Genomic DNA, 24,949 nt, shown 5'->3' on the forward strand with positions numbered 1-24,949 from the left:
TTTAAACATAAACATGGCAATCCAGATCTAAGGCCATTCAAGCAGTACAGCTTAAAGGCAATAAAGCCACAAATAATTAGCGAGTACAGTCACATATCTCAAAGTATAAAAACACCGAGTTCAGTTCCATACCGAGAAAAAAAATGAAAATGGAACTTAATAGGTTTGTCCTGCTATGCGTATAACTGAACTGGATAAACCTACGTCTAGTAATTCTAGATCCCTTCCAGGGATATGCCAGTATCCCATCCCATTCCTTATCCTCCATTTCCTTACCCAAGTTTAACTCCAAATTTGCTTTTACTCAGAGGAAGTCCCTATGTACTAGTTGTTTAATGCCCTATAAACGCAGGCCACATTCAGCCCCTACTGTCACTAATAACTGCAATACCTCATGTTGCTGGGTGTTCATCTGTGCCGGCTTTCTATAATGACACAAACATCTGATTTATAGCGTTATAGGTCAGAAGCTGCTCAGTGGGCAATCCATACCCTGATAAATGAATCAGAGGGGATAACCATACCACCAGAGTAAGAATCCTCAACTGTCACTATCTCCACTTCAATCCAATGTGAGAGGTGGCATGGACCAGTAAAGGTTTCTGACGTGGTTGCAATAAGCAGATATAGGTGTGAGATTTTTTGAAGTTGTATAGGGTACTAGTAGTTTGTGAAGGTAAGACCCGTATTCCGTTGAAGGAAAAAAATACCAGAGGCAGATCTCTAGTAAATTTTTACAATAGACTGGCTTACAAACTGCCAATGAGTTGATCTGTGCTTTGGCTGTATCAAATGGAATCAGGAAGCCAACATTTAAAACCTACTCAGAAAGCCAAATTAACATCACAACTGGTTAGCCTATATCCAGCACTGGATGATAGAAAGCATCCCATGCGTAAACAGAGCCAAAACTGAAATCCTACACTATAGGAAAGTGAGAAATAACTTCTCTTCCATTTAACTAGCTGTCTAGTCTAGAGTCGCTTGTACCCCTGCTTAAACAGTTACGAATCTGGGGATCATCTTCAATTTAAACCTCTCATTCACCCCCTCAAATAAATGCAGTAGTTGCAAGGGTCAAGATGCAACTCTCAACCTCTGGAGAAATCTCCCATACTTCAAACCCATTAAGAATGAGCTAACAAGATATCCTGTCATGGCCAAACCATACTATTACTAGGCGGCGCATCCACAACGTCCAAAGTACCTTACATATAGATTCCAAAGGCTTCAAAAGTTCATGCATGAACCTCCAGAGACATGAACACATCAGAGAACAAGCATTTGCAATGGAACGGGTATCACGTTTGCTTGAGCTAGAGTAACCTTTCTTGCCACATAAATTGAAAATAAAACAGTTTCACATAACTAACTGGACTTTTCTTGCAATATAAACTGAAAAGTAAAAGTTTCAAATAAGCGAGCTGATGGCCGCCATCAGTGCATAGCAGACACACAAAGGGAAATAAAAGTTCACTTGTAGTGAAACCTATTGGCAAAAAATGCAATTATCCATGTAACCAGCAAAAGTGCAATTATCTACATAACCAGCAAAAGTGCAATTAACTAGGTAACAGGGTCGATGTCATGCACAGCGCTCGACTTCTGCGCAGCGAGATCGCGCTGCGAAAAAAGAGAAAAAGTAGTCTGGTAACCGGACGGAAAACGTGTAGACTCGTATGTTTTCAGTACTTGGTTGCTGTGCTCAAGGAGGGCTACACACCGGAAGAGGCATGACTTATGCATGCCTTTTACTAATGAAAGCAAGCAGATTTTAAAAGGCAAGCTCACAAACCAACGAAAGAAACTGACATGGGTGTGGTTTGAAGCCCATAGAGAGATTACAACACGGGACGGAGCACTTTGCGCTCGCCCCTAACAACTGAAAGCACTCCACTGACCACCGCTGGCTTACTTAAACAATGCCATGCATGAATTCAGACATTGTCTCCACATTAAACTCCCACCAGGAATTCCCAGCCATCCTTCACTTGATCTCTCAAACACCTTTTAATTGGCAGAAACACAGGCCTGTTTTCTCAGGGTACTATGTGTTTCACTTTGGAAAGCCCGATCCCTTGCAGATCCAAAATAACTCTGCTTCAGTAAACTCTTCAAAAGTCAACTGAAAAAGCCAATATTTTACCTTAGGCCAAAGGTCTATTTATTATTACCAGTAGGTAGACATGCCCCATCCTGCTGGAGTTAAATGATCTATGTAGTTTGTATCTTTTTTGTTAAAAATACACATATCTCGAGGCTCTGAGGTTATGGCATGATGGTACCCGGTGCTTTACAAAACACACAAATAAATACTGCACCTCTAGGTACTCTGTTGTGCATACAGGTCGTACAACAGGAGTGCATCCACTATTGAACCTGGTAGGACATACTGGTAAGGTCTTGTTGCATACCTAGTGTCTCCAACTACTGTCTCAGATTTATGCAGACCTGCCAAGAGACACTCATTGGGGATTAAACTAATGCATATTTGTTTTTATTACTGCATTCTCATAATAAAGTATTTTGTCATGCAATTCTCATCTCTAGTATTTGCTTGAGTAACTGTGCCCTTACAAATTATATGTCTCAAAATGTCTAAAGAAAATTATTTGGATGCTCCCCTTTATGACTCGGCAGATGATTATCCAGGCCTTTTTTTTCTTAACTCAAGGCTGGACTATGGAAATATTGTCTATCTGGGAGCTGGCAAGTACTCAACTAAACTCCTACAAGTGATTCAGAATTCCACTGCCAGGCTACTATTTCATCTCCCCAAGCATTCTTCCATGTCCAGCCTTCTTTGCAACCTCCACTGGTTTACAGTGGATAAACAAACACAATGTATATTTTCCTAATAAATTGTGACAGTAAATCTTAATTTCATTAAAGACAGGAAGGTGAGTATTGTGCTTTCTAATCTTGCTTTATTTCAATAGCAGCAGTCAAGAACGTAGAAACTACAACTTCCAAAGGCACAGCACAAAGAAGCCAATTGGGGGGGGGAGGGGGGGACACACAATGAACATCACAACCAGTTATAGTCCAATGAATGTATAAGGGCCTGCTTGACTCTTAAGAGCCCTCTTTTCTTATGCGAGATGTCAAATGGTATCCGAAAACAAAAAGGTAAAATAGAATAGACTATAGAAAAAGCCAAAGTTAAAGTAAACAGTTCCTTACAAAAGTTCAAGAAAGGGAAACTCAGTGAAGAAACTGGAACATCTCTACCATAGGATGTCGCTGAAAAGGAAGGGAGATCCACCAAGGTTTAAACCAGAAGTAGATGGAAGCGCTAGAACCACTGGTAGGAAGGGAGAAAAAAAAAAAAAAACAAACACAAATTAATAAGTGTTGAGGTGGGATAGTACTCACCTCCCTGTTTTTAATAAAAGTTAACACGTTCCCTCATAGTTTATTAGGAAAATCTACATCGTATGTCAAGACCGGAGGCTCCTTTTATGCTTTTTAAAGCATGTTAATTGCCAAAGAAGCTGTAGTGCTTCCAGGTTTACAATAAAACACTTTGACCACTTTACCATTAGGCCAATCATCTGATCTCAGAATGTCCTCCACTCTGGAACCTGTCCAAAAGTTTTTAGAGGCCATAGCACCCTTAGAGGAATGGGCTCCAAAGACAGAGGTATCAATACCTGCTAAGGCCATGACCCATCTAACCCAACACGCTAGAGCGGCAGAAGGCACAGGAATATGAGGTTTACGAAAAGAGATAAAGAATTGGGACTGAGAGGACATTCGGAGATCAGAAGTCTGTTGTTCATACTCTGAGACTTAGTCCAACAAAAAGCTTGGGATTATCTGGAAAATAAGGATAAACTACTGAATTTAGGTTAGTTTTTAGGAGTCTATTAACTGTGAACATCACTCCAGTAGGGGAGTACTGACAGGAAGAAACATCCAAAGCTGACAGGAGATAAACGTTCAGTGGAAACTAAACATAACAACATAGTACGTTTTGCAGATAGCATTTTATGGGATAACGATGTATTGTCTGGCCAAGAAACAAACAATTTTAATATCACATCTGCATCCCACCATTTTGCATTTTTCGGAAGAGGATGTTTAGAAAAATGTACTCCCTTTAAGAGAGGAGTGTTGGACCTGGCTCTTTTTGTAGGGCCATCCCAATCCTTTTCACCTCCTTCCTCCTATTTTGTCAGCTTTAGGACTCTGGGCACTTTACCACTGCTAACTAGTGCTAAAGTGCATATGCTCTCTGTGTAAATTGTATGTATAATTGGCTTTTCCAGGATTAACATATTTGATTTATTAGTAAGTCCCTAGTAAAGTGCACAAGAGGTGCCCAGAGCCTGTAAATTAAATTCTACTATTGGGCCTGCAGCACTGATTGTGCCACCCACATGAGTAGCCCTGTACACATGGCTCAGACCTGCCACTGCAGTGTGTGTGTGCAGTTTTAAACTGCCAAATTTCGACCTGGCAATTGTACCCATAAGCCAGGCCCAAACCTTCCCTTTTTGTAAATTTAAGGCACACTTAAGGTAGGCCCTAGGTATCCCCATAAGCAGGGTGCAGTGTATGTTAAAGGTGGGGCATGTACTGGTGTGTTTTACGTGTCCTAAGAATGAAATACTGCCAAATTCGGTTTTCACAGTTGCAAGGCCCATCTCTCTCATAGGTTAACATAGGAGCTGCTGTTGAATATCTTTAAAGTGCAGTTTCCCTTTGAGAGCAGATAGAAATGTGGAGTTTGGCATCTCTGAACTCACAATTTAAAAATACATCTTTTAGTGACGGTGGTTTTTAGATTGTTAGTTTGAAAATGCCCCTTTTTAGAAAGTGGGCATTTTCTTGCCTAAACCATTCTGTGACTCTGCTTGTTTGTGGATTGCTTGTCTGGGTCAAACTGATAGTTGGGCTGTTTGTGCATCTCCACTAGACATTGACACAAAGGGAGCTGAGGTGTAGTCTGCATATCCTGATGGGCCACCTGGCTTAGAGTGGAAGGAGGAGTGGGTCACTTACACCTGAGTAGGCTGTGCTTGCCCTCACACAATGCAGTCTCCACCCCTGTGGTGTGTGTCTGGAGCCAGGCATAGGCAAGGTGGAATCCTGTAAACAGAGACTTTCCTTTGAATTTGGGCAACTTCAAAGGCAGAAAGGGGTATAAGTATTGGACCCAAAACCCCCGACTTTAGATTACTTCAAGGATTCAAGAGAAGCCTTTGCCAGGAGAGGCGCTGATGAGAAGTGCTGCCCCTACCTGTGACTGTGCTTTGTTGGGCTATCCTGCAGTTGTTGCTTCTGCCTGTAAAAGGGGAAGAAGACTGGACTTTGTTGTGCATTCCTGCTTGAGAGGTATCTCCAAGGGCTTGGACTGAGTTTGCCTCCTGTTTTTGAATCCTCAGGGACAGCAATAGCTTCACCAACCAGTCTCCGATGTCTGCATGCTGTGGGCTCTAGCTTGCCAGAGGGTGCCATTCCAGTTCCTGAGCCCATGGAAGGGAATTTCTGGTGAAAATCCTGTGAAGACGCCAGACAACTTTGCTAAGGACGCTGCTGCAAGAAGTCTGCAGCACCGTCTACACCTGGCTCGTGGACCTAACCGAGGTGCAACGACCCCACCGTAAACGCAGGCCCAACATCGCTGCAGCCACTGACGTCCGCATGAACTTGTGAGTTGGAGTGTTGTACACCCGACGTTCGTGACACCCGACTCCGTCGCAGCACCTGTGACGTGATCGCATCCAGTGAGGTAGCCCCACAGCATTTTGACTTCGCCAAACTTCGACTCTATCAGAGGTGCCAAGGGACAGATTCCTCGCAGCCAATGCCACCTCACCTTCACTGCTCTGCAGCAAGAACATGACACAACCGCTCCTTCGCCCTGCAGCACCGGAACTAATGCCGCATCAGATCCAGCGACGTCTCGCTCCCAGACTGTATACTGGCCTGTTTTTCACCCGTTTGGCTAAGGTACTGTACCTGGGGGTCTGTGTGACTCCGTAAACGGTGCCAGTGGCACTGCATATTGGGAAATTACTCCATCACAACACCACTTTAACATCACATTGCAGCATTTGTGCCTGGAGGCACTATTTTTGAGCTTTTAATTGCTAAAGTTACATTTTTAATTGTGTATTGTTATTTGGATTGTATTTGGTCTTGCTGCATTTAGATCAGTATTTATTATTTTCCTACACCTGCATGGTATCCATTTTGTAGTGTTTCTCTGTATTACGGTCTTTGTTGGTACAAATACTTTACACATTGCCTCTGGGTTAAGCCTTTCTGCTCGTGCCAAGCTACCAAGGGGGTGAGCGAGGGTTAACCGAGTGGGTTCCTCCTTCACCCTGACTAGAGTGAGGGACCTTGCTTGGACAGGGGACAACCTGATTGCCAACCAAAGACCCCATTTCTAACAACAAGAAATAAGCAGATGTTCTCTAACTAGTTTTCTGTCGATGTGTGGATGATTCAGCGAAATAGCTGATCTATAAAGATTTGTGGTTCTATAAGACTTACCTGTACTAGCCTCCGCAGCCCAAAAAAATTACAATATAAATTATATTTGCTGAAAAGGGGTGGATATGTTTTCCCCAGACACCAGCTAGACAATAAAGACCAAGCTGACTTGTATGCTTTAGTTGATCCCCGAGCCCAGGCTTTACTAATGAATTCTGAAGCTTGAGACGAAAGGCTGGGAAGGCCTGTTTTCTTCCAAGTAGAGAGAGTGAGATAATTGTTGGGAATTAGATTGTGGGGACGGCCCAGAGGGTTTAGAAGAAGACTGGGAAAGGAAGGAAGCAGGGCAGGAAAGTCGATAATTAGTTCCAGAAGATGTGGAAACCAAATCTAAGATTACTAAAATGTAACCACTAGTACTGGAGTGGCTTGGTGGCCTCTTGTTTGGGAGAGGGCTCTGCTGATCATGAGGCAAGGTGGGAATGCATGATTGGAAAAATTGGACCAGTGCTGTAAGATCGCATCTGTAGCTAAGGCTAGAGGATCTGGATGCCAAATGAAGAAATGAGGAAGTAGAGCGTCGAGTTGAGAATTGAAGAGATCTATGTCGAAAGGACCCCACTTTTGGTAAAGAGATTGGAAGATGGGGGGGGGGTGAAGTTTCCAATCTCTGAAGTCTTGCCGATGATGGGAGTGCCAATCCGCAATGGAATTCAGGTTGCCTGGTAAATATTCAGCTCTGACTGAAATCTTGTTTGAAGAGAGAAGTTCCATAGGCTCTTTGCTAGTTCTGCAAGAGGTCTGGATTTGGTGCTACAAAGATGATTTACGTAATGTAAAGACGAAATGTTGTCCATGTGACGAAGAATGGAACATCCGATTTTGTCTTTTGATTGTAAAGAAGCCTGCTAGCAACTCTAAACAAGTGATATGCAATTTGGACTCCTCGACGGACCATGCACCTGCAATCAAGATTGTACCACAACGGGCACCCCATCCCGTCCGGCTTGCATCTGATTCTAATACAAGATCGGGGACTGATGCAAAGATAGTCCTGTCGCTCCAGGCCTGTAAATGGTCTATTCTCCATTGAAGTTATAGACGGGATTCTGGATCTATGTTGATAGAATCAAAATAAGCTAGGCCTTTGCGAAGAGGTCGCATTTTGAGGTGCTGCTGCACCCGATAATGGAGCGGGCCTGGGAAAATTGCCTGGATGGAAGAGGATAAAAAGGCCTACTATTCTTGCTAGTGATCTGAGCGAAACTACGGGACTGAAGAAAATGGCCGATCTCTGACTTGATTACATTTACTTTGATTGCGGGAGATGTAAAAGTAGCGCTTGAAGAGTTTACTAGGAAACCTAGAAATTTGATTTACTGAGTGGGGACCATAATTGACTTTACTGTGTTGAGAAGAAAACACAAATCTGTGAGAAGAGAACATACTAGTAGAAGATGGGTTTGAAGAAGATGAATGTTTTGGCTCATAATTAAGATGTCATCCAGGTAAATTATCATTCTGATGCACAGGGATCTGAGGTAAGTAACTACAGGTTTCATCACTTTTGTGAAACACCATGGGGCCGAAAAAAGGCGGGAAAGGAAGAGAAGAACTGGTACGTTTGTCCCTGCCATTTGAATTGAAGAAATTTCCTGTGATCCGGATGTATGGGGATTGTTAAGTAAGTGTTCTGTTAATCTAGTCTTACCATTCAATAAAGTTGACATAAAGAATCTCTGAGATGAATTATGGTTTCCATTTTGAAGTGTTGATATACTACGAATTGATTGAAAAGTCACAGGTTGATTATTGGATGCATCTTTTTGTTCTTTTTCTGCACTAGGTACAGGGAACTGAAAAACCCTGATAGCTGTGGGGTCGAGATCGGAATAGCTTGTTTCAGAAGAAGAGATTGGATTTCTAACGATATTAGATTTTCCATCTCTAAAGAAAAGTTGGGAGAAGGAGGAATGATTTCTTGGAAAAGAGGAGAGAAGAATTCCATCTGATAGCCCTGAATGGTTTGTAAAACCCAGGGATCTGCCGTTATTGTTAGCCATTTTTTGAGAAATAACTTAAGATGACCCCTCACAGGAGGATTGCTAGAAGGAATGCTTACCTTATTCACTTGTATTTCTGGAATTCTTTTGTCCATGACCTCTGAAACCTCTGCCTCTTTAAGGATAGAAGTGTGGTTTGAAATCTTTGTAGTAGACCGAGTTGTTTAAGGAGCCCCAGGATCCCTGGTTACGGTATGCCCAGCCAGTAAAGCTGCTCCTTCCTCTACTGGCCAGTACAAAAACCCACTGGGTAAATACTTTTTTCAAGGATTGTTGAGCTTTGACGATGGAAGAAAAGGTGAAAAAGTACCTGCTAAGGTCTTTAAAAAAAGGAGTTTCCGAAGAGTTGACCATTAGCTCTTATGCCTGGATCGAGCGGAGCCAGATTAGCCAACTTGGGGTCCAATTTAATGTGTTATGTAGCAGCATTGGCATTGCCAATTAAACAGAAGGTTCTCTGAATCCACATGGACAGATCCTGAGGGTCAATGTCACTGTTGTCCAGTCTAGCCGATTCCACTAAATCAAAAATGCGAGCAAGAGGACTCACCATATCCAGAAGCTTGTCTTGACAAGAAACCCAGGCCTTCTCAACACCCTTTTGAGGGTACTTGCCAAATTTTGAAAATAAAGTCAATAATGGCTGGTCAATGGTAGGGGTGGAAGTAATATTTGAAGAAAGGGCAGGTCTGAGACATTCAGAAACTAATTTACTCCTGGTTTGTTTATCCAGGAGTTGACGGAGCCTTGAAGAAATATATTCCCTTTAATGGGAAGCAGGAAATAATTCCTTCGGATTAGGATGCCGGATAAGGGAGGAATCCAACATAGGATTGCCCTCTGCATCTAGAACCGTCTTGGCTACAAAGGGATCAATCCTAGATTTTTTTGGGAGGCGGGGGGGGAAGAGGAAGGGTAATCTAACCCCAGATCGTCAGCATCAACATCCACATCTAGTGTTGTCATCAGTGTCTAAAATATTTGAGATAATTAATTTTTGATGAGCATCTTGAATGTTTTAGTTTTTGATTTACACTTAGCGTGCACTTAAGAATTCCCCTCCTTAGTAGGAGGCCTGGGAGGAGCGTTGTCCTCTTTCTGGAGTGAAGGATCCTCACTGGTCAAATGTGCCGAACCACTTATTGATGTCATGACTTGTTTTTTTTTGGAAGGTAAAGAAATAGATTTTCGTTTTCTGCTGCCCCCGCAGAATGGGCCCGTAAAGTCTATCACATCATGCTTTTCATAGAATTTTCAATGGTTTTGGACATTTTTTTCCAAGGAAACCGAAATGGCTTGCTCAACCGAAGAATGAATAAAATCATTAAAGTCATTTCTGGAAGCTTCCCCATCGTCATCTACTTCATGTAATGAAGGGGAGCGGTCAATGTCATTGGTAAATAAAAAGCAAAATACAAATAGCCAGGAAAGGGTTAAAAGTCCAGCAGAACTTGAACAGGGAGAGAAATCTAGAATAAAAACACCTACAGGGCGCTTACTTATTTCTGGAGATCGGCAAAGAGAGGTGGAGTGACAGGATGCGCACTCTGAGGAGATGGGAAGAAGGCTACACCCTCAAGTGACAACGCAAGGCCTCGTAGGATCAAACAGAAGCTCCTATGCGTCTTATAAAGCAGACAGAAGAACCACTGGCTGAATAAAGGGTCTGAACGCCGTTGTAGAAAGTGCAATATAGGCAAAACAAGCGTGGAGCTGAGCCGAGGGATTAAAAAAAACAAAGTGTGCCACATCGAACCCAGCGTAACTATGGCAGTGATGCAATGAAACCAAACGCACCGTCCGCACGCTGCAAAGGAAAAAGGGAATAAATTATGGGTGTGTGATGCTCTAGCACAGTACCCCTATTAATGTAGATTTTCCTAGTATGTTATGACGGAAAGTCTTAATTTTATTAAAGACACGGAGGCGAGCATTATGTTTCTCTAACTTGCTTTAATCAGAATAGCAGCAGTCAAGAACTACAACTCCCATCAGGCCTGAAAGAAAAGAAGCCAATGGGAGCAAAAACACGTAATCAACGACACACCAATCACAATAGCAAGGGGACATGTAATCACTAAGTTTGACTGTGACCAGCCCTCTTTCTTGATGCAAGAAGGCTAGTGAGTACGAGAAAATAATGGAAAAATAGTTAAAATTATTGCAACTGCTAAAGTCAATGAACAAATGTCTTGAATCAGATCGAGGCAGAAACGTAGTGAAGGAGTCAAGCACGGAGGCTCCTATTAAGCTGTTTTAAAGCATATTAATCACCACTGACGTAGCAATATGGACTGGCTTACAATAGAATGTCCTAAAAATATTGTCGTTGGACCAATCAGCCGATCTCAGAATGTCCTCTAACCTGGATCCAACCTAAAAAGCCTTGGAAGCCATGGCCCCTCTAACTGAATGAGCTCCAAAAAACAGAGGTATCTATACCCGCTAAGGACATTACCCAACGAACCCATCTGGCCAGAGTCGCTGAAGAAACCAGATTATGGGGTTTCTGGAAAGAAATGAGTAGTTGAGGGGACGAGGACGTTCTGAGATCAGCCGTACGTTCTTCATAACATTTGAGACATTGTCCCACACACAATTTGGGTTGGTCTGGGAAATACGGATTAAAAAAACTGTACGTAAATTAGTCTTGGTACGTCTGTTAACAGACAACAAGACCCCTTTGGGGGCAAACTGTCGAGAAGTAACATCTAGTGCTCTAATATCCGATAAACGCTTAATGGAAACTAAGCAAAGTAAGATGGTAAGTTTTGCTGAAAGCATCTTTAGAGACAAGTCAGAGTTATCCTGCCAGAACAAAAACAAATTCAAAACTACATTAACATCCCACAACTTTGAATATTTAGGCAAAGGAGGAATGGAAAATGTTACTCCCTTTAACAGGTGGCAAATTAGCGGGTGTTCCACCACAGGTTTTCCGTTGACTTAGGCGTGGTGTATAGAAATAGCAGACCTATACAAATTAATCGTCCTAAAGGACTTACCTGCACTAGCTTGCGCTGCTAAAAAATTAACTAGATCATTTACATCTGCTGAAATTGGATTGAGGTCCCTTCCAAACACCAGCTTGACCAAAGAGACCACGCAGAAGAGTATGCTTTCCTGGTGCTGGGAGCCCAGGCCTTATTGATGAAGTCAACAGCTTCCTCCGAAATTGGGATGCTAGATGAGGAAGTCCTGAAACCTTCCAGCCCGAGAGGGTAAGAGTTTTGTTGAGTACTAAGGGATGAGGATTCCCCAAGGGATCCAGCAGAAGGGAAGGAAACAAAGGAAGGAGGATGGGAAAGTCAATAGCCAATTCCAAAAGAGGGGGAAACCAGATCTGCGACTGCCAAAATGGCACCACTAGGACCACCGTCGCCTTCTGCCGCCTGACCTGAGCCAGAACCCTGGTGATCATTATAAATGGAGGAAAAGCATAACTGATCATCTGTGACCAATCCTGAAGAAAAGCATCGGAAGCTAAGGCCGAAGGATCCGGACGCCAACTGAAAAAGAGAGGTAACTGGGCGTTGAGGCGAGAGGCAAAGAGGTCTATACCAAAGGGGCCCCATTTGTGGAGGATGGACTGAAAAACCGAGGGATGAAGCTTCCAGTCGCGATAATCCCTGAGGAAACAAGAGTGCCAATCTGCCGTTTGATTGAGAAAACCTGGGAGATATTCCGCAGAGAGAGATAGCTTATTGTGCAGACAATATTCCCAGAGACTTTTTGCCTGGTCGGCTAAAGGTTTTGATTTGGTTCCTCCCAGATGGTTTGTGTAACGAACAGCCGAAACATTGTCCATCGGGAGGAGGATGGTACAAAGCACCTTGTCTATTGCCAGGCTCTTTATCGCAAAGGAGCCTGCAAGCATCTCTAAAAAATTGATTTGCAATTTGGACTCCCTTAACGACCATGTACCGCCAGTCGAGACTGGACCACAGCGGGCGCCCCAACCCGTCAGACTTGCATCGGACTCTAATACAAGATCTGGGGCTGATGGAAACATAGCTTTGCCGTTCCAGGCATCTAAATGGTCTATCCACCACTGGAGTTCTAGGCAGGACACTTGATCTAGGGAGATCAGCTCCAAGTAGGCCACCCCTCTCCTGAGATGACGAATCTTCAGAGGTTGGAGTGCACGATAATGCAAAGGACCGGGGAAGATTGCCTGAATTGAAGAGGCCAAAAGGCCCACAATCCTGGCCAGAGATCTCAGCAAAATTTGAGATTTGCAAAGAATCAGCAAGGTCTCCGATTTGATGGAGTGTACTTTCTTTTGAGGAAGATGGAGAGTGGAAGAGGAAGAAGAGTCTATTTCGAACCCTAGGAATTCTATCCTTTGAGAAGGAATAGTGCTCGACTTTTCTTTGTTGACTAGAAAACCCAACTGGGAGAGAAGGGAACAAGTTACTTGTAAATGGGATTGAAGAGTGTCGCGATTCTGATGTAAGATCAGGATATCGTCCAAATAAAATCAGAAGTCTGATGCCTAAAGACCTGAGATGCGCTGTCACCAGTTTTACCAGCTTTGTGAATAACCAAGGTGCTGACGATAGGCCGAATGGGAGGGAAGAAAACTGGTAAGTCTGACCCAGCCATTGAAACTTGAGGTATTTGCGATGGCTTGAGTGAATGGGAACTGAAAGGTACGCATCTTGAAGATCTAGACGTACCATAAAATCTAAGAGAAGAAGAATGTCCCGTAAATGGAGAATTGTGTCCATTTTGAAATGCCGATACACGATGAACTGACTGAATTTTTTTAGATTTATGACTGGTCTGAACTTTTTGTTTTTCTTTTGCACCAGAAAGAGCGAGCTGAGGAACCCGGAAGGATCCGGAGACGACGGTTGAATGGCCTGCTTCGAGAGGAGAGAACGGACCTCCTCTGACACAAGAAGAGACATCTCTGCTGAGAATTTTAGAGGTGGAGGAAGAAAGACCTGGTGAGGATCTGAATAAAACTCTATTCGGTAACCTTGGACAGTACTAAGAACCCATGGATCAGTAGTCAAAGATTGCCATTTGTGAATGAAAATGCGAAGCCGACCCCCTATTAGAGGAGGGTCAGAGATAGGGCTTACCTTGGGTATTGTTGTCGGATCTGAAACCACGCTGCCCACGACCTCTGAACCCCCTGCTTCTTTGGGGGTAAAACTGAGGTTTGTAGGATTGGTATCCATAGCTGGAATAAGTGGAGCCTCTGGATCCCTGAGGATGCACGGACCGGCCGGTAAAGCGGCCCCTGCCTGTACCGGCCCTGGCGAAAACCCACTGGTTGAACACTTTTTTGAGGTTCTGTTGTGCTTTATCAATGGATGAAAAGGTCAAAACGAACTTTCCCAAATCCTTAATAAAGGGAGTCCCCGAAGAGACAGCCTTCAGCTTTTACCCCCGGATCCATGGAGGCTAGATAAGATAATTCTGGGTCCAGCTTAAGTAGTAACCCTTTCCTCCTCTCATGGGTAATGGCAGCGTTGGCATTACCCAACAGACAGAAAGCCCTTTGAGTCCACAGAGAAAGTTCGGAAGGGTCAATGTCGGCATTTTCCATTTTGGCTGACTCTGCCAGGTCCAAAATCCGAGCCAGAGGACCCACTAAATCCAGAAGTTTGTCCTGGCAATTTGACCAGTCTTTGTCCACCCCTTTGCAGGGAATCCTTCCCAAATTTCGAGAAAAAAGTTAACAAGGGTTGGTCAATCACCGGTGATGTAGTAATACTGGAAAAAAGGGAGGGTCTGTGACACTCCGATCTCAGTTTGGCTCTTGTTGTTTTTATCCACGGGAAGTCTGAGACTGGAAGCAATATATTGACCCACATGTGCCGCAGGGGTAAATTCCGTAGAATTAGGGTGATGGAACGAAGGGTCAAACATGGGGTTACCCTCTGAGTCCAGGACCATCTTTGCTGAAAAAAGATCAGTAACCTCCAACTTAGGCTTCTTTGGGGGAAAAGCTTGAGACAGCGAACCCCAGAATCATCATCACCATCATCAATGTCTCCAACATCTTCATCAGTGTCTGTGATATCACAATCTGTTTCAGTGCTGAAATATTTTTAGTCTTAGACTTACATTTCCCATAATTGCTCTTAGAGCTCCCCTCCTGGGAAAGAGGCCTGGGAGGAATTTCATCCTCGGTCATGTGTGAAGAAACTTCACTAATCAGAAAAGCGCCATCTTGCCTTTCCATGTTAAATATCCGTAGAAAAAAAAAAAAAAAAATCAAGAAAACAAGTATGAAAAATAGGGAGAGCCGAAAACCCCAGCTGAAAGGGTTAATTCTAAAGGCAGAGATTGCCCAACCTCTCAACACGCCCCCAGAGGCGTGGCCGAATGTGTTAGTAAAGTGAAATCTAGAAAAGAAGAAATGTCCGAAACCTGAAGCCGATTGAAGTGCAGCGCGATGACAGGAAAGTCACACGGAGGTGAGAAGAGCTTTATCTAGCCGGTAGAGCAACTCCGACTGACAGCTGGTGGAGAACGGAAGCCGCTCGAGCCGAGCGCAACCGTTAGAACCTTTCTGAGGCGACGCGCACGAGCCCGGCGTTCACACAGGCATGAAATAATGTAAAAACAAAGACCCACGGAAGCGTTGGGTGTCAGGAAACCGCAATGTGAAAAGTAAATAATGAATTAAGAACAAGTGGCACACTAATTACACCAAATAAAAACAAATACAGTATTCGATAACATAACAAAGAGGAGTGAAATAAAGTCATCACTTCTCTTGACTGTGAGCAGCAAGAAAGAGGCTGGTCGCAGTCAAGCTTAGTGATTACATGTCCCCTTGCTATTGTGATTGGTGTGTCGTTGATAACGTGTTTTTGCTACCATTGGCTTCTTTTCTTTCAGGCCTGATGGGAATTGTAGTTCTTGACTGCTGCTATTCTGATTAAATCAAGTTAGAGAAGCATAATAGGAGCCTCCGTGCTTGACATAAAATTTAATTAAAGTTACCATACATAAGCAATATAATCAGTAAAATACAACATAGAAATATAATGCAATATGAAACTGAAAGAAAGGTACTTATCTTGACTGCGAGCAGCAAGAAAAGAGGGCTGTTCAGTCAAGCACAACCTTATACATTCATCTGGACTATGATTAGTTACAATGTTTATTGTGTTTTTCCCATTGGCTAGCTTGTGCTGTGCCGTTGGGAGTTGTAGTTTTTACGTTCTTGACTGCTGCAATTTCAGTAAAGCAAGATTAGAAAGCATAATAGGAGCCTCCGGTCTTGACATAAAATTCAAAGTCCTATGTTACATGCATTAAGTGAGGTTGAATGGCCTGTGTGGTCACTCGTTTTCTTACCTGGGCCCTTGGCTCTGGAACACAATGCCTGACTCACTGAGAAGCTGGCAATCTTTGAACATCTTTTGCAAAAACCTCAAAACCTGGGTGTTCTGATCTTTATCTGACTCTTCTGGTTAGTTACCTACCTTTGTCTAGTACTGGGAAATCCTCTTAAGTAGCTATGCACTATATTAGACCTTTATAATAATAATAATAATATAACAGATCATGCACTTTACATGAAGACTCGTGCAGTGTGTATCGATTCTTATTCAGCTCTGTGAGCAGGTCCAGGACAGAGGAGAGGCCATGGCTTAGCAGCTGTCCATAGATCACAGACTCCAGTGGCTGGCAGCTTTTAAAGCCTTGTTTTGTCTATAGCATTGAACGCCAAGTTTATGACTATGTCCTGACACGCAGCACTTGTAAGCGTGCAGTGAAAGACCCACGACCCTGACAGTGTGACTTGGTTCTTTACACTCTGCACTGTTCAGACAGGGCCTATCGCTGCAAGAGGAACCACCAACAAGCCCTGCGACTGAAGCTACTCTTTGCATAGCATGTATCAAAAATCCACTACTGCATGCACCAGGTGGGCAAAACCTTATTTTCTATCTCCATTTCAATTTTCTATTTCTGCAAAAGGTGCTTTCATGAATGAAAGATTGCTCAGCTAAAGGATTTTAAGATGCTAAATAAGAAAAAAAATGTTTAAAAAAAAAAAAAATGAAATATGTGGATATATGAATTGTATGAACATCTGCAATATTTACAAATGTTTTTGTTTTACTGAATTGATTACTGGAAAAAAACGCAAGGCATTTTGTGTACCCAATGCCTATTAAAATAAAATATACTGGTGCATTGCTCATTAGTTTTTTTCCCTCAAACAGCAGAACATACAGTGTTTTATTTTAATCAGAACTACAGGCTTCATTGTTATTTACAAGTGGCTGCATCCAAGACAATTAAGGTTTACCTCAGCAGAATGTAGCATTGTTGAAAGCGCTGTAGTAACGGTGGGGTATGCAAAACTAATCTACTTCGTTTTGTGCAGAAAGGGCAAGAACATTGCATTGTTTCAAAGTCTATATGCAGGACTCTAAACAGGCAGTTCTACATTTTGAGTCATTGCCACTTGCACAGTTCCACTGCAATGCATAAATGGGTCTATTTCCTATGTTATTACATAGACATAGCTGCTTTGAACTAATCGCACTGTAGTATCACTTACAAGTTTTACACAGGTTATTTAAACGTCACACACATGCATACGGAAAACATGGAAATGTCACACGTAGTCTAACTCAAAATATGGCAGCTGTATTCATGGCCGGTTATTACACCTTCACCTCTGCTTGAGCTAAACCTGGGTTGCCACCTAGGTGTGTGCGTAATACAGCTCAAAGCTCGACATACACCTCGAGCTGCACTTTTGACCTGCACACTACACTGCTAGGTTTTCTTTGCCCTGAGCATACACTTTTCACACCAAGGTGACGCAACCCATGTGCCTGCACATGCACCATTATTCTCAATGGACTTGTGTGTGCCCCACTCCCCTTTATATGCACGCTGTGCCGCCAGGTGTCTTCTAACTTGTATTATATATTAGTAGATGCACTTTCTTTGCTGATGCATAATGTAGTTCTATTCGCGCGCTCACCTGTGGATGCACTCCGCAGCCACAGATCCACCCTCCCATTGGCTTGCAAAATACAATCCTAGTTTTTCCTCTCTCTCCTATGTATGCCCTTCACCCAAAGTTGCACCCCTACATGCACACTGGATCCCTAGATATCCACCTTGTGTATAAGTGTGCGTGCATGCGCAGTCCAACAGTGTGCCGGCACCCCACTCATGCCCAGTGTACTCTACTGTTAGAGTTGGGCGAGCCACTGGAAGCTCGAGCCAGATGCCTTGCTCGGACTCAGCTCGAGGTTCTCCTGGAACCTCGAGCGCAAAATGAGCCGAGCTTGCATGTGACTTATGTCGTCCTCCTTCGCTCTACCCTCATGCACAAAGAGTTAAAAACAAAGCATTAACATTTGAGGTAAAAGGAAGAGACAGCTAAATACCCATTTGGTGGCTGAATTGTACAAATTGAAACCAGAGAACATGGGATTAATCCAGCTTCCCCACTTAAACAAATTTTGGGTTCTTAAGCAAATATTTTATTGCTCTTGTCCTCCCTTTTCTGCATTAACGCTTATTAAAAGTACCTTCAAATATGTGATCTCCAAATAAGAGCTGTACAAAAGCGTATTGTGTTGAATTTAACAGACTATAACGTTGCTCTGTCTATAAGAAAGAAGGCCTACTACAGGGTGCATACGACAACTGTCTTGCCTTTTAATTTATTTACGAATAGCTTTATTGCCGGGGCAGGAGCGGTTCTATATTCATGCTTAAAAACTACCACTTTCAATAAGAACGTCTCAGTGTACTGATATAATAAAGAATTGTCAAAGTGTCTAAATGCTAAAGAAATAAACTTTTTAAATTTCTCAAGAGGCTTTATCATATTTTACGGGAGGTTTATTGCATAGCTTACATGGAAGCATTTTCACGGTTGGGCCGCTGCACGGGCTCTTGGATCCAGCCAGATCATAGGCTCGGTTCGTCCTATTAATTTGTTGGCTCGCCCACCTCTATTTTAGGAGTCTCCTTCCCAGCATGTAGTTGCAGTCCCCCTACTTGTCTCCTCTGTGCACAAACTGTACCTTTGTATGATCCCTCCCCGTACTAGCATGATGCATCCTTCGATATCCCCTCCGCACGCATTGTTCGTTCGCCACAAAAGTTCCCTTTCCTAGAACTGCACATCCTTAGAAGTTGCTTCCCCTGTGCGTGCACCAAGTATTAAAAGTCCTCATTGCACTTAGTGATGGCTCCTCCCTTGAACAGGGCACCCTTTCCCAGATCATATTCATCATTAGATTCTCCATTCACGGTGCATGAATGGTGCATTTATTCGTGCGAGAGGATGCACACGAAGCACCACTGACTCCTTCCTCACCTGCGTGCCCTGGTAAGTATCCTGGGACTCATCGGAAATGCTGCTGCCACTGCTACTACCCAACTGCTCCATCAGACCTCAGGAAGGAAGTATACAATTTTTCGGGCAAAAATGTCACACGGCCATCAACTACAGAAGCCTGCCTGAAGCTTTTGTTGCCTAGCACTCACTAGTGTTTTTAAATGCCCCTCCGGTTCAACCCTTGTTTTACGTCACAGGGACATGAAAAGATTCTGTCAGATGCGCATAGCCGTGGACGGCCATTTCTTTATTAGTATTGCTTATGGAATGAAGTGCAAGCCAGAGAGTTACCATAGTTTATGAATAATTATAATATAGCGGTGGATATAGCGAGTTTTTTTTAAAACAAATTCTGACGAAAAACAAAATCATAAACGAAAACTCAAATCAAACTACTTTCTTAAAAAACAAACGCTCACTATTTAACAATAAAATAATCTACACATTTAGAGGATATATCAATCATATGTTTGATTGTCAAGAACACTTACTCTTTGTTTCTGGATACCTTTTCACGCTTTTGTAGTCTTTCCAAAATGGCCTTAGTTTTGACAAACTTGAATGGTGTCCCTAATCACGCCTGTCGTCTCCTACTCCTCCCCTAGGCCCCGCCTCTTCGGTGCTCAGCTCCGCCCACTACCTCACTTGCAGTTTCTATTTATTGTAAACCAGGGCTCTGCAGAGAAAAGACCTTAGCGTCCGGCCGAGGAAGTCACGTGATCGGAATTCCCGCGCCCCTGCAGCGTTGCGCCTGCCAGCTATTGGTTGAGGGATGTTTGTTGTCTGATGTCACGACCGATCGGAACGGAGATGGGAGAGATGTGTAGAGCGACAGCTGTGGCTTTCGCTTTTTCTTTTGATCTGCAATATCGTATGCAGAGTGCTTTCGGGAAAGGGTGCAAATGACCGTAAAATCCAAATGTTAGATCAATCTTTAAAGTAAGCGGAATAGCACAATAACATTTCGGGTTGCACCTTGTTCGTTTTTCTGTTGGAAGTCTTGAGGAGTTGCTAAATCCATCTCCGTTGCAAGTGCGCTCTACGACAGTTCAAAGAATTGTTCCAAGCGTGTAGGCTCTGAAAGAGAGGTTTTCCTTCACGGAGGTGAGGTCATGATTACCAGTTTTAACACCATGAGGAAATGTTTCTTAAATGTGGCTTGCCCATATTATGATGTGTTAGAAATGCAAATACGTTACTTACCAGTGCATCCATCTCCCCACTCTCCACTATTGGGCACGTTTAAAAATGTGAGTCACACACTTATGACCATGTAAATTAAGAAGAATGCATTTCAAAACTGTTTTCTTTGTCACAAAATAGGTTCTGCAACTAATGTGGATGGTCTCATTACGGCGGCAAGTGGGCACTCTCAGCAAGACTTGGATTTTTTGGAAAAAGCATAGATGCCAACATGGACTTTTGTAAAATTTTGAATATGTGTGAGGTTTATTTCCCCCCATTAATTTGCATTTAAGTGGACGAACTTGAAGCGAGCGAAGACTTAAAGTAAATTTGGCATACATCATAAGGAGTCTCAGATTCAGGGAACATTGGTATGTATGCTACATCAGACCCAGAGCCACTGGAATTATGCAACAAGAGATAACCAAATTATGCATCAGGGCTGACTAAGTTATGCAACAAGAAAAGGCAAATTATGTACATTTTGTGACAGTATTTCTGTATAAGGCTGTCTCTCTTTATAGTGTACAAATATGATGTACTCTGTGCAGAGTCCAAGCAACCCCACCTTTGTATGCAAAAGTTATGAAATACACCACCTAATGCTCTATTTTTGTGGTAGTGTGTTAAGGAAAGTACCCTCTTTCTGGCATGGTTACCCCCACTTTTTGCCTGATTGTCGGTATGTTTGTCTGTGCTCACTGGGATTCTGCCCCAGTGACTGTGCTCTTTCCCTTTAAATTTGGTTGAGTGGACCACACACACCCCACATTTGGCATACTGGTGCCCCTTTGTAAGTCCCTAGTATATGGTACCCAGGGCATTAGGGCACCAGGGGTTCCCCATGGGCAGCAGCATGTATTGTGCCACCCATGGGGAGCCCATGCAAAGGATATCTGCAGGCCTGTGTGAAAGGGTGCATGCATGCACCCTTTTACACCTCAAGTCGCTGTAAGTCATCCCTATGGTAGGCCCTCCTAGCCTAGAGGGCAGAGTGCAAGTACCTGTGTTTGAGGGCACCCCTGCATGAGCATAGGTGCCCCTACGAACTCCAGCTCTACTTTCATGAACTTTTTGAGTGTGTGGTTGCCATTTTACGGGTGTACTGGAGATAGGTAACTACCTATGTCCAGCTACATAATGATAACTCCAAACCTGGGCATGTTTGGTATCAGACATGTCAGAATCATACCCCAATGCTGTTGCCAGTATTGGAAGTATGATTCCATGCACTCTGGGGCTCCTTAGTGGACCCCCAGCATTGCTCATACCAGCCTTCTGGGGTTTTCCGGGCAGCTTAAGTTGCTGTCACCCCTCAGTCAGATTTCTGCCCTCCTGCTGCTTGATCACCTCAAGCCCAAGAAAGCAGAACAAAGGATTTCCTTGGGGAGAGGGGGTAACATCCTCTCCCTTTGGAAATAGGTGTTGCATTACTTGGGAGGGGTAGCCTCCCTAAGCCACTGATATGCTTTGAAGGGCACATTTGGGCCCTATTTGCATGAACCAATCTGCACTGGTTCAGGGACCCACCAGTCCCCGGTCTGGCGCTAAACTGAACAATGGACCACTGCCCTGTCCATCACCACCCCAGGGGTGGTTCCCAGAGCTCCTCCAGAGGGTCCCTTGATTCTGCCATCTTGAATCCAAGGTGGGCAGAGGCCTCTGGGAACATCTGAGTGGCCAGGTCAGGCAGGTGACGTCAGAGCTCCCTCCTGATAGGTGGTCACTTGGCTAGGTGACCAATCCCCCTTTCAGGGCTATTTAGGGTCTCCCTTTTGGGTGGTTCCTCAGATTCGGCTTGCAAGATTACAGCAGGACTCCTCTGCAACCTCTATTTTGACTTCTAGCCCCTGGAACCGTGACTGGACCCTCCAGGAACCGACAGTCTGCATCCACAACAAAGACTCTGCTTGCAACATTGGTTCCACGGCTCCTTCCAGCTTCTGCAACATTTCCCCAGCTGTGCATCCTCTGAGGGCGGCAAGTCTTCAGCCTGCACATGAAGGAAGATGGAATCTCCCTTGGAGTGAAGGAGTCACTCCCCTACATCTGCAGGCACCAACTGGATCGGCGACTGGCTGCATGGATCTCCTCTCATCCTGAGCTGCCTGGAACCTGCATCACAGCAGGTGGTCTAGAGTGGTCCCCTTGGTCCTTTGTACCAGCTGTCCAGCTTTGGTGGAGGTACGCCCTTGCCTTCTCACGCAGGACAGTACTCCCATGCCCCATATCTCTTGCTGCTACCAAGGCTTGTTGGCATCTCCTCCAAAGGATCTTCAGGCTTCGTGTAGCCCCAGCCCTCAGCACTCTTCCCTGCGACACACAGCTGTCTGCCTGCTTCTCCTGCAGTGTGGGACCCTTCTTCAGTTGTGCTGCGTGGGTTCCTCTGCGACTCCTGGTTCCTCATCCAGTGGGTCTCCTGTGGGGGCTGCCTTTTCTTCTGTGGACTCTCTGTCTTGCTGAGGGTCCCCCCAGGATTTCCCCCCGTGGGCTGAGTCCTCCTGGACCTTGCTGGTCCCCAGCAGCTTCACTTTTGCTTCATCGTGACTTCTGCCTTTGCCAAGGCTTGTTGGTGGCTTTTCCACACTACAGACAGACTGCAGTCTTCCATCCGGTGTGAGACGTCGACTGCATCTTCCAGAAACTCTTAACCGACTCCAGGGTTACATTGCTGACCGTCTTTGTCCTACCATCAACCAACTCCTGCAACCACAGACGATTGGGTAGTGGCTTCTGCCACCACAGACACTGTCCCCTTCTTCCCCAGGTCTTTCTCTTCATTAATCCACTGCTGGTTTCTTGCAGTCTTGTCTGGGCGTTGCATTATCTTCTTTTTTAGTTCTTTTGGATGGTTTAGGGGAAAATCAAGTAATTTTCTCCTTTCATCCTGGTCGCTAGGGTGCACTTTGGCACTTACCTTTAGGGTTTCCTAGTTCCTCCAGCTCCCCTCTACACATTTCACTTACCTAGGTGGGGGTCTGGTGTTCGCATTCCATTTTTTTAGTATATGATTTGGGCTTCCCTTAGGGTCACTATTGTCTATTGCTATTTGCACTGTTTTCTATCACTTTTTATGCCTATTACTGATTACTAGTGTACATATTTGGTGTGTTTACTTACTTCCTTTTGGATTATTACCTATCTAGTGTTTTGGTACTGTGTTACTGTAATAAAGAACCTTTATTTTTGCAACACAATGAGTGTTTTCTTTCATGTGTGTGAGTGCTGTGTGACTACAGTGGTATTGTCTGAGCTATGCATGTCCCTAGAAAAGCCTTGGCTGCTCATCCACAGCTACCTCTAGATAGCCTGGCTTCTAGACACTGCCTACTCTACACTGGGGATATCTGGACCTGGTATAAGCTGTAAGTACCTTAGGTACCCACCACACACCAGGCCAGCTTCCTACAATGGTGGTGCAGCGGTGGGATAAGCACTTGCAATTGCCTTACCACTCTGCCACTTGGTACGTTCCACAGGAAAAGTGCATAATTGGCAATGTCTTGTTTGGGCTCTTTGAGAGGTCTTTCCCAGCCTTCCCTCACAAACCTAAATGGACCCCAAACAGGATGCTGAAACAGAAGTTTGGGGGGGGAGACCATACTCCCTTCTGTGGCACTTTCCTGTAGGCAAAAATCAGACATGGATGTAAGACCCATCTCCTGATCTTTTCAGGTTTGTGGATGATATGGGGTAGTGAACTTGCAAGTCACCCCACATTCCTGCCACATGTGTTTCAAGTATGTAGAGATGAAGTTTGAATGCCTGTCTGATACTACCTTTTTAGGAAAGTGTACCCTGGTAAAAAAAATAAAAATACCCAGGAGGGCCTTGGCCATTGCAGAGGTAGTGATAGACGTAAGAGGAATGGCTGCAGGGTATCTAGTGGTATGATCCACTACCACCAGGATATATCTATTTCCTGAAGCTGTTTAGGATCAAAAGGGCCAACAATGTCAACCCCTACCATTTCAAAGGGCACCCCAACCACAGGATTAAGGGGACCTTCAGGTGGCCTCCTGTCTTACCACTTGCTTGGCAGATGACACAGGAATGACAAACGTCCTTCACCTTCTGGGACATTCCAGGCCAGTAAATGGGAATAACTAGTCTACTCCAGGTTTTGTTTTGGGCCAGATGCCCAGCAAGGGGAACGTCATGGGATAAAAAGAGAGAGGGAACTCTGTACTGCTGGGGCACTACTACCTTCCTGGTTGCACCAGGCTTGAGGGCTCTGGCCTCAGTGTACAAGAGCCTATCTTCCCAATGGACCCTGTAGGTATCACTGACACTACCCATTTCTACCTGTGCCTCAGGCTTTCAAGAGTGGGAACGGTCTGTTGTCTCTGGCACAGATTCTCCCTAGAGGGTCCTCCTGGTTCCCAGAGATCTGGGTGGTAAGGCCCAAGCTCTTCATGCTCAATTCCCTCTATGGTTAACAAGTTCCCTTCCTGAAAAGAGGGGTTCTGACTTGAGGTCTGTGTAGAAGCTGGTCCTCCAGTCTTCTTACCTTTTCCCTTGGAGGGTTGATTCATTCTTCTAGGGTCCAGCACCGCATGTTCAACCTGAAATTTGCTTTGTGCCCTTGCTTTGACACAACCCCATTCTGGGATCCCAAGCATGGCTGCATGGGTTCTTAGTTCTACTGCAGCCCAGGGAGAACTCTGCAGGTAATTTCCAAGCAGACAGTCCACAGGGATGGATGAAGACACAGCCACTTCTTTCTGTCCCACTACTCCCCCTTACCAGTCAAAAGATACCATTGCCATGGGATGGATCTTTGTGACATTGTCAGCATTGCTGACAGGATATGTTTTCTCTATCATGTACTGATCTGAGTGGACCAGGTGCTGGGACACCATGCTGACACTAGCTCCTATGTCCCTCAAGACTTCTACCTTAACCCCAT

General features: G+C 44.3%; 1 protein-coding gene across 1 annotated transcript in view; it reads right to left on the bottom strand.

Annotated features, from left to right (window-relative positions):
• Nucleotides 1–19,005, bottom strand: part of BATF2 (basic leucine zipper ATF-like transcription factor 2) — a 59,385-nt gene extending 40,380 nt beyond the window's left edge. Inside the window, exon 1 of the mRNA XM_069207095.1 lies at nucleotides 18,835–19,005. Within this exon, the coding sequence (XP_069063196.1) occupies nucleotides 18,835–18,906 (72 nt within the window). The 5' untranslated portion in view covers nucleotides 18,907–19,005. The remainder of the gene's footprint in view (nucleotides 1–18,834) is intronic.
• Between the last annotated feature and the right edge of the window lie 5,944 nt (nucleotides 19,006–24,949).

The sequence above is a fragment of the Pleurodeles waltl genome, chromosome 9 (genome assembly GCF_031143425.1).
Source record: "Pleurodeles waltl isolate 20211129_DDA chromosome 9, aPleWal1.hap1.20221129, whole genome shotgun sequence".
Classification (NCBI taxonomy): Eukaryota; Metazoa; Chordata; class Amphibia; order Caudata; family Salamandridae; genus Pleurodeles; species Pleurodeles waltl.